Genomic DNA, 14330 nt, shown 5'->3' with positions numbered 1-14330 from the left:
ATTAAGGGGTGACCTCAAGCATAGGATGCACCAGCAACGAATGGAGCTGGGGGCCCTCAGCCTGCAAACATGGGCACGCATGCATGGATGCACAGGTTTAACCTTGGTGACTGCTTTTAGCTCACCATGATCTGCAAGCTTTGCTCTTCCCAGGGCACAACCCTGCAGAGGCTGATTGTGAATCCAGCTGCCCCATCCCATTCTGTGCCCTGCTGCAGCAAGGGCTCTGTGCACAGCCAGCCCCTACCAGCAGCACGGCAGCGACCTGTTTGCTGGACCTGGAGAGCATTATTGATTCAGGACTCAGAAAACGCTTAGGAAGTAAGAAAAGTGTCCTGCTCTCTAAAAGCCTGAGCGCCTCGTGAGCTCAATACATGCAGCCTTTGCAGAGAGGCTTGCTACGCTGCCATTAATATTTTATTCTGTAAGAGGTCCGGGTAGTTTGAATGGGGGGAGGGCAGAGCTTTATGTTGGGGGTGGAGGAAGCAAGGAGCAGAGGTGCTGTGCAGTGCTGTGATGCAGGGGGAGCAGAGCATGGTGCTGGGCACCCCTGCACCCACACTACCTGCTGCATGGGAGCATTCCCCTCACTTTTGCTGTTGTATGCAAAGCGTTTGGCTGTTTCATGCTGTGCTTAAACAAAGCTCTTCTTGAGAGCAGCTCTTTCTTTTCCCATCTCTTTCAAGGTGGGAGTAAACTTTCTGCTCACTGTACCAATTAAATCTACCTGACAGCCCGGGTTCTATCGCTGAGCCTTTTCCATCAGCACATTGAAGTGACTCTTGTTAGGAAAGCACCATCCTGCTATGCAGCGTGATGAATCCCGAATCGGGCATTTAAGGGAACTGCTGCAGACTGGGGGGGAAGAAATCCTGTTTGCTCAGCACTCTCTAATTTGAAGCTGAGCCTGTATATTCTCATCTTCTGGAAAGCCTCTGTTTTTGTAACACCAAGATGCTGCTGCACTGGAATGGCCTCTGTGGCAGGTGAGGAGCAGTGTGTAATTAGTTGGGCAATGCTGTGTGGTCCAAGGGTCTGACCCCAAGGGCAGGGAGCTGCTGACCTGGGTTGCAGAGGTGCTCTGTGCAGAGCCCTGGTGCTGGGGAGTTGGTAAGGGTGAGGACGGAGCTGAAATGAAAGGCACCAGTCCTCCTCCTTAGTTGCAAAGCAGTGTTGGTGTGGGTTAGGGAACAGGGCACAGCCAGCTGTGAGTCTGGCCCTGCTGAGACCAAGAGTTGGGCTGATTCACTGCAGGGGGAGAACTTCTACTTCTCCTGGAAGGGATTTTCCTTTCCCTCATCCTGACTCATGTGGTGGCTGCAGAGCTGAGAAGCCCAAGGAAAGGGCTTCTATGCCCAGAAGTTTGTCTGCTTTTTCCAATTTTAGCACCCTTTCTAGTAAGATAAATAGCTTTTAGCGCAAGCCTTATAAGCCCATGTCATTCAGAAAAGTTTAGCTAAGAATTAAACATCAGCCTCGACTGAATGTGTAATGAATAAATAAAGCCTCTTCCTTTCATGTAGCCATGCCAAAGTCAACGAGCCCTATTAGCTGATGAAACAATGCTGACGCTAAATAAAAATACCCCTGACCCATCAATATGGGCTGAGAGCTCACCCTGCATCAAAGAGCATTGACTGAATGAGAATGCCATCCCGACACCTGGAAATAACTGCTTCCATCTCCCAGAACTGCCATGGGATTGATGCTACTTACACCTCTGCTGTTTTCCCACTTTGCTTTGAAAGACACCAAGAAAGCAATAGAGTCACCCTAAGAAATTCTCTGCTGGACAGCTGGGCTCATTTGGGAGCCCACCTGTTGTAGGACAATAATGAAAGCCCAAAGGGAATTGATAATGTGACAGAGAAAGGCAATGGAAGGGGGCTGCAAAGTAACACCTAATGCTCTTTGTTGTTTTCCCTTTTCTCAGGGAATCTATTGGGATTTTGCTGTGTTTTCTATCCCCGGGGTCAAACAGGGATAGGGAGAAGTGAATCCATGTTGTGTGTTGGTGCAGCTCTTGCTCACAGCCATATGTGGTGCAGTGTGTGCTGTCATACACTGCAAGGAAATGCTGCTGGCACCTGGAATAGAAGGGATTCAGCTGGGTATTGACTGAACAGGGAGAAGCAAAGAGCTGATCTCGAGAGGTGGCTTTTACTGGATGAGGGCAGTGGAGCTGATCTCAGTGTTCCACAATGTGTTGGAGCTTTTCTCTTGGCTTTTTGTGGGGAGCCCTGAGCTGGGGAGATATTCCTGGGGGAAACTGAGGCATGGAGTGTACAAACCTGGACAAGGCTGGCAACAGAAACTTGGCCTCCTTTCTCTCTTGCACTGCTAATTGCAGTGTGGTGCTTCCCCATCACCCCTGGCTTGGTGCCCCCATGGATGTCCTCCCTGCAGAGGGGGCTGAGTTGTCATTGCTGGCAGTGGGAGGGGACGCTGTGGCCACATCGCTGCACTCTCTGCTTTGACCCCTGAACTCTTTTTACCAAAGCAAAGCCTTGTGAATTATAAATCAGGTGCTCCTGCTGAGCTTTGTGGTGCACGGAATGAAATGCGATGATTAATATTTAAGGGAAAATAAGTTAAAAGATTTTTAACTACAAGGGCGAGTGTCTGACCGCGGGCTCTTTTCATGTAGGGCAAAGACAGAGCTGGGGTTTGGGGACATCAGTGGACTGGAGCCACTCTGAGCTCCTCACTGGTACAACACAGCCCTGTGTGGGTGTTACTGGTGCAGTGCCCCAGGGTTGGCATCTAATTGGGGTGGGTCAGCAGTGACATCCCAGTCAGTTGTCCCCATCCCTGGAGGTGCCCAAGGCCAGGCTGGATGAGGCCCTGGGCAGCCTAAGCTGGTGGGAAGCAACCAACCCACAGCTGGGTGTTGGAGGTCAAGGATTTTTAAGGTCCCCTCCAACCCAAGCCATTCTGCAGTCCATGCTCAGAGAAGTTCAGGCCATGCACTCGCTGCCAGGTGATTATATCTGAATTTCAGACCCCACCACCAAAACCAGTCCCCTACTTCCCACCACCCAGCCCTGCTCAATGTGACACCAACATCACCACCCATAGTGGAGGTGTCCCTCCAGCAGCACCCATCAGGATGCTCTTCCTGGCCACCCACATACAGTCCCATCTAGCAAGGAATGAGATACTTACATGAGTGCAGAACCTCTCCGGTGGGTCCCCACATGTGATTCCTGCTGGATCCACTCTGACTGTCACGTAATCCTTCATCCTCATGGCCTTGGGCTGACACGCGTAGAACTCCCATGATGGGCCGTCGTCGGTGGTCACCCAGGACTTGCAAATGTCATACTGTCCCATGGCCAAGGGGAGACAGTGCAGGAGGAAAGCCAGCAGGTACAGCATGGCAGCTGCAGCCGAGTGCGGGGACCCTGGGCTGGGGACGTGCTGGGAGTCCAGGGGTAGGCAGCTGCTGGGCTAGGGAGTGCTCTCAGGTTCAGCATGGAAACTCCTCATTTACAGATGGTCCACTCTAGGGAGGTCAGGGTGAGGACAGGAGTGATCCCACGTTGTGTTCGGCTGTGGAAAGTTTCTCTCTGCACAGAAGCCAAATTTGCAAATGACTTGGGAAAGTTTTGGCTGGGATTGCTGCTCAGTGGTCGAAAGTCTTCCTTAACCTCATTTCTTTTTCCCCCCTTTTATCGTATAAAAGGGCTTCCAAATCAGCATGAAAATATCTAGAGGTGACTCCAGTCAATCAATAGAAAGATCAAGTTCTGAGTTGCTGATGAAATTTGATAGGAGCAAATTGGAGAGGCTGCAGGATGGTGCTGGATCAGGTGCTCCTCGACCTTCGTGTCTGCTGCAAACGCGTCACTGGGTAGAGCGCCCTAAACTGTGGTCTTCTTTGACAATTACTGGGGCTTTGGGACATTAATGTGTCAAATTGCTATAGCATCTGGGAGCTGGCAGAGAGGAGCTGTGGTGCTACAGTCCCCTAATCCCAAAGGGTGATGGGGTCAGAGCCACTGTGTTGGGTGGTGGCATTGATGGGGTCTGCGCGGTGGGCAGCGCCGTCCTTCGCTCCTGTAGTGCTGGGAGGAACCGCGTGCGGTTTGTCTGTCTGTCCACCCGTCTGTGCCTTCTGGCAATGGAGCATTGAGTTCCCAAGCCTTCAGCTGTGAGCCGTGCTGCTACCTGAGGTCTGGTCCCTCTCTCATGGTCAGAGCAAAGGGGGAGTTCGTTAGCGGGCTGCACCTGCAAATTGAAAGACAAATGAGCCGGGAGGGAGAGGGTGTGCAGCTGGAGCAATGAGGCCAGCGGGGTCCCATGGGAAACACAGCCCTCAGCTGGGTCTGTGATCCCAGACACACGGCGGGGTTGATAAAAGGGAGATATACAACTTTAATAAAAAGAAATCCATAGTAAGATGCTTATGGCTCTTCTGCTGTTTGGGAGGTTGGAAGGAGAGCTTCCCCCGCTTAAGGTATCTGATTTTAATGGCAGCTGGACAACAGTAGCCCTAATGGGTCTTCAAATAATATCAAGAAATAGCTGGAGGTCATTAGAGGATGGCGAATATGCAGACACAGACTGGGGACAGACAGAAAATTGAACGTCTTAAAGAGATAAGCAAATAAATGTGACAGCTGGGGAGATGCATCCACTGTCCAACATCCCCACCTATGATTTATCTGAACAATAACATTTAATAAAAAGCAATTTAAAGTCTTAATAACGTTTAAGGTTCACCCAACACAAGGAGCAATGACCTTCCCTATTGTCATTTCAGGTGAAAACAACAGTTCTGCAGTTTTGTTGTCTTTCCAATGGAGCTGTACAAATCTTTAGTAATTGCAAAACCAAATGGCCAAGAACTGAAGAAGGAGAGTGAAACCCTCTGCCAGCAGCGGAGAGTAAGTGTCATAAGAGATGTGGGAAGCATGAACCCAGAGCAGAGACTCGGCTCTTTGTAATTCCCTCTCCATTGGCTTCTCCAACTTTTCTCCCACAATTTGGAGATGCCTCCTTCATTCAGCACCACGCTCAGCGTTTACTTTCTCACTTAAGACTCAAAGGCTCCAGGTTAGTGGGTGCATCGATCCGCGCTTGGGGGGATTTGTAGTGCTGTGCTACTGCCCCCCTCTCCCCCAGTCTTTGGTTGAAAGGTTTGTGATAGAGATGAATGAGTTCACAAGGGAGATGCCATCTCTCATGCTTCATCGCTGGCTCTCAAAGAAGAGCCTATTACAGACGCATTGGACCTGAATAAACTCCCGAAGAAAGAATAGACTGGCTGCTATTTTTACATCATGAGTAAATGTAGTAAAAATATGAAAGCAGTGTGACAGAGTGTTTAGAAGGTCCCACTGACATCAGAGCTGTCTTTGCAGTTAAAATAAGTCAGTTCCTCATTATTACATCCAAGCAGTCCCAGCCAAGTGCCCAACAACTGCAGCGCGTGAGACTTCAGCGCTGGGATACAGCGCTGTTAATGAGGACTCCACCACTGTTAGGTTTATGGATCTATTTTCATTACTGTAAAACCATATTTTGCGCTTGAACGGCTGTCAGGGAAGAACCCAGGAAGAGAAGATCTATAATATCTATTAGTTTCTTGTTACGCTCGCTAAATGTTGTAGATTCCCAGGGAAGTAATTAGCCTGGGAATTGAGAGGCGGTCAATCACACGGGCACGCGGTGCAGCGCTCCAACAGCACCTTCCCTTTGTACAAATGGGAGCACGGTGTGGCTCTGAGATAAACCAGCACACCCCGAACGGAGGAGAGAGACTTTCTGACCCGAAGGTTTTGCCCTGCTTGCCTTGGTTTGGCACAGAGCAAATGAATCTTTGCCCGATGATATTAAGGAACTGCAGTTCATGGGAACAAATACAATCAATGCTCTCTGTTTTCTTTGAGGCGTATGCAGCAATCGCAGGGGACTGATAGCCAGAGTATTAAAAACACGAAATTAGATTGTATCTCGGCTGAGCTGGTTCCTTGTTGTTATTTCTTTTTTATTGTTATTGGATTAACACCCAATTGAAATCAAGAGACAGCACCGAGCAACAACTGAGCTGCTCTGGAATTAAGGACACAAAGTAAACTCAACGGAGGAGTTCTCAGTTTCAGAAGTTGCCTCGAAAATAAAACCCAGCCGCTGTCCCCACCGTCCCCAGCACCGATGGAGCTCGGGTGTGCGTCCCTTCCCATCCCCGCGGTGAGAGCCCTTCCCCGCATCCCTACAGCGGGGTTGGGAGCACCGCTGTGACGGAGCTGTCGGAATACGGCAAAGCTCAGAGGAGCGCCGCGTTCCCCGAAGGAAAACCCGTGCATTTCGCTTATTACAGCCTCGCTCCTTCACGCGGTTGTGCGCCTCCCGACCAAACGATGCCACGGGGTTCATTACGCGCTAAAAGAATTCGAGGTTTAGGCTTAAAAAAAAAAGTGAGGAAAACGAGAAACGTGCCGCGAGCATCCCCGGCTTAGCATCGCTCAGCTGGAAACTCCGAAGCTGAGATCCGAAGCGGAGATCCGAAGCTGATCTCTCTCCGCCCGCTTTCTATAGGGGCGAGGCGCTCCCGCAGGGCTGGGAGCGGATGGGGGCGAGGGGACAACGAGGGGCAGCGATGGATCTCCCGTTCCCGCACCCACCCCGCAGCTCTGCGGGGCCGCGTCGGGCGCAGCCCCCGCTCCCCACCCCGTTCCCCCCAACTTTCCGCTCTTACCGTGGGGCTCCGCAGCGACGGGCTCCCGAGGAGCGGCCAACTCCGGGGCCGGGCCCCAAGGGCGGGCGGCCGGGAGCTCGTTGCGGTGCCCTGCTCCCCTCGCAAGTTAATGCCGAGGCTGAAATCCCGTTTGCTATCACTTTCAATCACAATCGGAGCTTTTATCTCCGTGCCTGATCCGGGCTGCGTAACTTCCTCTGTGCAGCTTTAGCACACACCATCCCACCGGCGAGCAATGTGCTTCTTAAAGGTGCAGGGAGGAAATGCGGGAGGGGAGGGGAAGGAGGAGGGAGAAAAACACCCGGGGAAGGGGAGGCTGTGAGCGGGGGGGGCCGAAGTGGCTGCGAGATCCGCGCGGTGCGGGGCTGGAGAGCGGCGGGTGGGAAACGGAGAACCGAGAGATGATGGAAGCGGCTGTGCTGCTCCTTTTCCTTCTTTCCCCCCCACCTTTTCCTCTTTCTTTTTCCTCCCTCCCTTTTTCCTTTCTTCTCCCCCCTTTTCCTTTCTTCCCCTCCTTTTTCTTTCCTACCCCTTCCTTTCTTTCCTTAGCTTTTTCCTTTCCCCCTTATCCTTCCTTCCCTCCCCTTCCCCCCTCCCTCTTTTCCTTTTCTTTTTAAGAAATAACAATCACGAGATCATGTTTTCTCGAGGAACAAGCCGTAGTCACGAGGGTTTTCCCCACACGTGTGAGATATCCATGCTGTGTCCCAAATATTCTGGGGAGGTTCTGCTGGCGGAGATGCTGTAAGCGAGGCTGCGTGTGCTGGGGAAGAGGGGGTGGTTGGAATTAATAGGATAAACAAAGCAGGGACTCGGGGATGGGGAAATCAGATGGTTGAGAAACGCTTTGGTAATGGTGGAGATGCACTCTGGGATTTAAACGAGCTGAGTTTCCTTTGGTAAACGTGCAGGTCTGTGAGGTTTGGCAGTTCCTGCTGTGGGTGCTGCTCAGGAGCAGCAGTGGCAGGTGGAGATCTCAGTCCACTCCTGCCACATTCTGCCATGTGAACCCCGTTCTACCCAGGCAGATGCTGTGGGAGGGGATCATTCCTACAGGTTTTTCACATACAGATGGATAAATGACAATCTATTTCTGGGCAGGAAAACCAAAGAACTGTGCTGTCCCCTATGTACATGACCACCAAAAAAATGAAGGTTTTTTTTTTCCCCCAACCAATAATTCAATAATTTCTAAGCCAGAAAGTGCATTGTCCAACTTGCATGCGGTTTGCAATCTCATTGACTCAATGTTTCATTGTGTGATTTACTTTGGCCCATTGCTCTGAGGTCCTTCTATGGGTTTTCCTGTTGAAGAGTCCCTGAAAAACACACAGATCACCCTGGGAAACATCTCCCCAATACTGGAGCAGAAGGAAGAGGTAGGGAATGATGTGGGGCACTCCCTGACTGTGGCTCAGGCTCAGTTCTGAAGTATGGGACAGTCTTTACCCAAAGGACTGTGATTCTGGGTCCACCTCCACTCCGGCCATGACAGACACTTTCCACATGTCATTTCTTTACTTTTTTTTCCCTGTAAACACTGCATGGTAATGAGAAGCATTAGCTGGGAATTCAGGGCTGGCAAATATTCCCAGATTTCACTTTGTGCTTTTTGGTCTTCTCTGTAGTAATGACTCCCCTGGAAATTCCCCACGTCTCACTTATTACTCCTTTATTAGTTATTATGGTACAGTAACAGGATAAAAAGAAGTTGGTATTTCATTTTCATCCCCTTTAATAGCCATGGCAAAGACCAAGTGGTGTGCTGATTATTGACATCAGAGTTAAGTGATATGCACGCATCATTAGGTTTCAATTGGAAAGAATAACAGCACAGTATGAGTCGTCACACTTCTAAACTACTTGGCATTTAAAGCAAAACTGAAATCGTTTTTCTCAGCCCTGTGAGCTCAGAAGATGATGACTGGCAATAATACTCACACCTATGCAGGTGAGGGCTCTGGGTGCATCACCCAATGACCCAAATGCCCTGCAGAGGTGGGAGCAGCTGCTCCAGGGGCTCCGTGTACTGCAGAGTGGGTCACCCATCCAGCAGGGCTGTTCTTGCAGGAAGGAATGGGGAGTGGATTCAGTAAATGTTTAATTTGAGACTATTTCCCTTCTTTTGCCCAAGAATGTGGCAAATATTTCCTGCTCAGCATCGTTTCCTTCTTGGGGAGTTTTCCTATGGGGAGCAATGTGTCTGTGCCTCTCCCTTGTGCTGAGCACTGCCTTCTCACACAAGGTTGAAAATCAATGGGTCTGTGCCGAGATTTAATTACCACAGCGTAGGCAAGGGTGGAGAACAAGGCCCTTAATTTTTAATACGGCTTCAGCTCCCAGAGGGATCCCCAGGGCTCAAGGGCCAAATGAAAACCCATTACACGCAGGTGTAATTCTATTGACATATGCAGTCTGGCACCTGTTTGTACGAAGGCAATATTTGGCTCCGTGCATGGAAATGGCAAGTGGTGATTCTGACACGCGTGGGGGAAGAGGAAAGTGCTTTCCCAACTTGGGATGACTGAGGATGAACTGAAACAACAGAAGGCAAACGTGACACCTCGCAGTGCTGCTCCTCGGCGCCGATGTGCTTACGAACACTCGGGCTGAGTCTGGTCCATGGAGAGAGCTCTGAGATTAGTGCCAGAATAATAACCAGCCTCACAAAGGATCTTTCATTCGAGGATGCATCTTGCTGTATCACCTATAATAGCGATACGTTCTTTTTATAGTCCTTATCTAGCGATGCGCGGCCAGGGATGTCAAAGCGCCTGCTGAAAGTGAGTAAGCATTTTATTAGGTGGGAGCACAAGGCTTGTAAATGTGCTCCAGCCCAGGAGTGGGAGAGGGACCCCTGTGCAAGGAAAGCTCTCACAGTGTCTGAAGAGCCCAGAGCAGCCTGACCTGTTGTTCCAGCTGTGCCAGGACCTCTGGGGAGAAGTGTGCAGGAGGAGGGAAGGAAATGAGTAACAGCACTCTGAAGGGGGGGCATTAGGGGTGATGGAGGGGAGGGCTGTTGTGCCATGGGGTTAAACCTTGTCCTGCTGGGAGGTTTGTCTCAGCTCACCCCTATCCGTCCCATCCCTTTTGCTGTCCTTTTGTTCTCAGTGAAGTGGATGTGAAAAGATCTCCCAGAGTGATGGGGATGGGAAGGTTTGTGCTTCCCGCTGCCTCGTGCTTTGTGCAAAGGTAAGATCAGCATGCTGGAAAAAGAAGAGGGACATCATATTTTGTAGTTCGGAGAAACACCAGAAAACCCACACAAAGGTCAAGAAACTGAGCAACAGAGAGCTGTGATGTGCAGTGCAGGAAGGCGGGAGGGTTATTCTCTTTTTCTTCCTGCATCAACGTCAGGGTGTAAATAGCAGCACCTGCTCCTCAGCACATGCAGACACAGCCATCAGCAGAGGGAACAGCCCGGTGTCTCCATCCCTGGAGTGCCCTAAACCTTTTCCTTAGAGCAACTGGCTGGGAAGATGGCAGAGAGCATCTGCTCCAGGAGGGGAGGCTGCTCCCTGCCTCGTGCACAAGACCTCAGATGCAATCTCTGCATTTTACAGGGCCCCGGGTGAGTTTTGCCCTCCCTGATTAGATAACCAAAGGAGCAGTGACTGTAGTCTCCAGAGAGGAGATGCTGTCTCTTTCCTGCCAGAAGGACAGCTGGAGGGAGGGTGGGATTTTCAGCATGCGAGCACTTAGCCAGATCAAGGAAATGGGATGCAAAGCATTTTAGGCTAAGAAAGGTTGTTGTGCAGGGAAACATGAGGCTGCTGTTCTGCTGGGGAGAGAACGCCTCTCCAAAAGCTCCTGCGTGCCAAACAGCAAAGCTGAGCCATGGCAGGTCACTGCCTCCTGGAGGAAAACAAGCATGACAAGTCAGAAAAAAGCCCATCGTCTTCTGTGCTGAAAAACTTTGATCATTTAAATATTATTGATGCGCATTTACTCCAGGGGAGACGGGCTGGGTGATGGGAAGCGCTTCACCTTGACACGGGGAAAATATGTTGTTTTCTGTGCCTTGTCTCTTGCCTTGTCTTTTGTTTCATATATCAAATCAGAGCTTAGCCAAGTGAATCAGCTCGGGAAGCATTGAAGATTTATTTGATTTTGGGGAAGGTAGAGCTTTCCTTATCTTTCCCATCCGTGGGGGAGTAAGCACGGATAAAAACAGGAGGAGCTTCTGAAGGAGGGATCTATAATTAACAACCCCTCTGTAAGGGGAACTTTCCTTTCCACTTACTATTCAAATGGAAGTGTTTGAGAGTACACGCTTTCAGCTCTGGGGATCTCACTTGTATCCTTGCCAGAGCCCTGCGAATCCCCTCGTCCCCTCCTCAGAGTGTGTTTGTGCTTTCAGACAGCCCGTGTTGGGCTGGGAGCAGCAGAGGGATCCCAGGGACAGCCCCATCACTGACCCTCTACATGGCACAGGGCAATGAGGATGGGAAGCAGCTCCCAGCCCACAGCCTCAAGCTGGGAGGAGATGCCTTCCAATTCTTTTTAACCCGAGGAAGGGATGTGTCACTTCTAATGGAGCTGACAGCAGCAGGGAGGGTTTTTAGGTTAGTGGTTGAAGAACAAACTTGTAATGAGTGAAGTAATTGAATAAATGCTGACAATTTGATGTGGAAAATGCATAATCAGCTAGCTCGGGAAGGTTGACTTGTTCTTTTTTCTCTCTTCTTTAGCACTGGAATAAACATATTTCTTCTCTTCCAAGCAGGTGATGTGTTCAGCAGCACAAAAAACAGCAGATTTCTGCACATGCTTCCCTCCCAGGCACGCATGTGCTGATTGCCAAATAATTGACCCAGTTATGCTAATATGCTGTTTGCTTCACTGGAACTTAATAAATACATATATAATCAATCTTCACACTTTTTCTTGAGCCACGCACCGGTTCGATCAGCTGCTGCTTCAGTAGTTTTGCTGGCTCCAACCCAAGGAGCAGAGCTCTACCCATGCTGCAGGGAAGAGGGGGCAGTCCCCTGGGTAGGTGCAAATGAGGCCACACCAGGGAGCTCTGAGAGCTGATCTTGCAGGAATAACTGGGAGCAAAACTGGCTTTGCAGATCCCAAACGCAGCCTGTGAGTTGTGGACGTGGTCGGTGGAGCTGACGTATGTAAGTACAGTGACTTTCCCTACCCAGCCATCATCCCAGCCTTGTGCAGATGGAAACTCAGCGAGTTTCTTGTCATCAAGCCCCCGGTTTCAGTCTGACAATGGGAACAGCATCATCTGTGTCATGTATGTTGGAAGCAATGAATAGAGAGCTGAGCTCACTCATCTATTTGCATTCTGAAGATATGCAAAAAAAACCTGTCTTCTTGCTTACTCTCCTGCCTACTCAATATCTGTGAAACAAGGAGGAGAATATGGGCTGCCTTGTACTTCTGATCTCAATGCCCTTGAATAAAGGAGCAATTGCTCAGCGCAGCCTTCTGGGGTGAGTGTGAGTATCGGAGCTATGACAGCAACAAAAGCTCTCCATCAGTGCAGGCTGGTGGGCAAAAGGCAGCTCCTGGATGAGGAGTGCTCATCATCACGGCCACCTTGACTTGGTGTCATCAGGGCAGCTTCTCCTCTCCACATCCGAATCAGCACTTGCATCTCTAGGGCACGTAGGTCTGACCTGCCAACTGTTAAACGAATTACAGTGTGCTCCCCCCAGACTATTAGCATGGAACAGCACACGTCCACAGGAGAGACAGGCTGAGGACGCAGCAGTTCTAAGAACAACGAGCCATAGGAGACTTTCCTTCTGGATGAAGCTGAATGAATTGGCATTGGGGCTGTGACTCCACACTCGGGGTTTGCCTCATCACTCAGCAGCTCATGGATTATCTTCTTTCTAATTTGAACAGCCACTTCTCCTCCAGGTTATAACCATCTGAAGCAGCAGAAGCGTGATCCAGACCAGGCTTTAAGGGCTGGAATTTACATGCTTTTTTTCCTTATGCTTTCTGGTATTAATTTTATATGCGGTGGGAAAGTAATATCCTGTCTGTCACTGCAGAGGAAGGGCTGTGCGTGCGTCTATGCACAGTCACTGCTAACTGTTGAGCTCTTTCACTCCAATTTCAGTTTTTGTGAAGATTTCTAAACTAAAGCAAAAATCAGCTGCAGAAATGATGAATGTGAGCTACCAGCAAGGCAAAATCAGGAGATGTTTTCTCTTGTTTTCGTAACTCGTGGTCTTTGTGTGTAAGAGTGGATTGCATGGCAACTGCATTCACACTTCTCTTTAATAAAAGATCCTAGCAGATGGACCCACTATTAACGTGTATCCCCCAGATTTGCATATTTCGTATTCATGCCAAGATGGCACTGAGCAAACATGGGATGAACAAGGCCGATACCAACACAACTGCACCAGATTGATGCTGCCATCGCAGGGCATCGTCCCAGCACCCCTGTTAGGAATCTAGTCTGGTATGAGTTATTAATTTTGTTCAGCTCCTCCTGGAGTCAAATTAAGGTCTTCCCAATACAATTGGACAGGGCTCTTAGGTACTACCAGTTGATGAATATGTAATAAATCCCGAGAGAGAGGGCAAGGAAACAGCATTTGCATCTAAACTGTAAAGAATCCTGTGCTGGAAGTGTGTGGAGCTCCAGGTTTGGTGCAGCGTGTCGGCTAATTGGGGCTCACTTGAAATTCAGCTCTTATCCAAGATCAGGATCTGAGTATCTCAAAATTCCATTACAATCAAATCTAGTTGGAAGACAAGCCTATCTGTAATATCTCATCAAACATTAGGCATTACAACGTGGCATTCCGGAGCCCAAAATGTATTTGATCCCATTGTTCCAGACCATTAATCCAACACGGTGCTGCACATACTAATAGGATCAAATATTTATGAATGAGCATTGTTTTGACTGCAAAGATTGAACACAGCAGGCTTTAAATACACAAGATCCTGAAAAGGGAAACTTTATTATCTCCCATATATCTGGTGCCAAATTCGGAGATAATTTTAAATGCGTCTTAGGTAGTTGGTGCTTGAGTAATTTACACCTTCTTCCAACTCCCTTCAGGGTGTAAATTACACCTGCTCCCACCTATATTGGGTCTGACCCATTGCACCAAGGATAGTAATGAAATCATGTAGCACCAGATAATGCACTTTCTGTCGTTGCAGGAGGGAGGCAGAGGGATCATGTGCAGGCAGAGCAGTGGTGCTAAGGGTTAACAGTGCTTGAAAGTAAGGTGGCCTCTATGAGGTGCTGTGCTCTGTGAGTGCAGTCCTGGGTGGAAATAAACCATTGCTCACCCACATGGGCTCTTGTGCTGTGCTATTTCATAGAATCATAGAAAGAACATGGTTGAAAAAGACCACAATGAACACCTAATTTCAACCCCCTGCCATGTGCAGGGTCGTTGTATGGGAAATCACAGCTTGAACCTCTGATTAATCAGCTGAGGCAAGTGTTGGGTCAGCTGTGGGAGCACAGGTGAGAGTAATGGAGCTGTGCTCACAGAAGGGGTGGACCTCGACTCCACCTCCTCTGAGACCTCATTTAAGGGCTGACCACCACTGAGGCAGCATCTCTTGGAGATTGCTCCCCAGTGGAGACTGCCTCAGCTTTCTGGTTAAGGTATCAACATTGGTGAGTTTT

The 14330-nt window shown here is 49.5% G+C and overlaps 1 protein-coding gene and 1 long non-coding RNA gene across 3 annotated transcripts in view; one reads left to right on the top strand and one right to left on the bottom strand.

Moving 5' to 3' along the window:
- The window catches only part of NTNG2 (netrin G2), a 37631-nt gene extending 30444 nt beyond the window's left edge, over window positions 1–7187 (bottom strand). The window contains exons 1-2 of one of the 2 annotated variants that reach the window (XM_032448163.1): window positions 6704–7187; window positions 3166–4230 (exon numbers count right to left, since the gene is read on the bottom strand). In XM_032448163.1, coding sequence (XP_032304054.1) covers window positions 3166–3378 — 213 coding nt within the window. In that variant the 5' untranslated portion in view covers window positions 3379–4230; window positions 6704–7187. The remainder of the gene's footprint in view (window positions 1–3165; window positions 4231–6703) is intronic. The other variant, XM_015879149.2, reaches the window with a different exon arrangement.
- A 52-nt stretch (window positions 7188–7239) lies between these two features.
- Window positions 7240–14015, top strand: LOC116654185. The gene is made up of 3 exons (XR_004309165.1): window positions 7240–8082; window positions 9815–9895; window positions 11430–14015. It is a non-coding gene; the product is annotated as an uncharacterized LOC116654185 (long non-coding RNA).
- The last annotated feature ends 315 nt before the right edge of the window (window positions 14016–14330 follow it).

This window comes from Coturnix japonica, chromosome 17, assembly GCF_001577835.2.
Source record: "Coturnix japonica isolate 7356 chromosome 17, Coturnix japonica 2.1, whole genome shotgun sequence".
NCBI lineage: Eukaryota > Metazoa > Chordata > Aves > Galliformes > Phasianidae > Coturnix > Coturnix japonica.
This window is presented reverse-complemented; position numbering and strand designations above follow the sequence as displayed.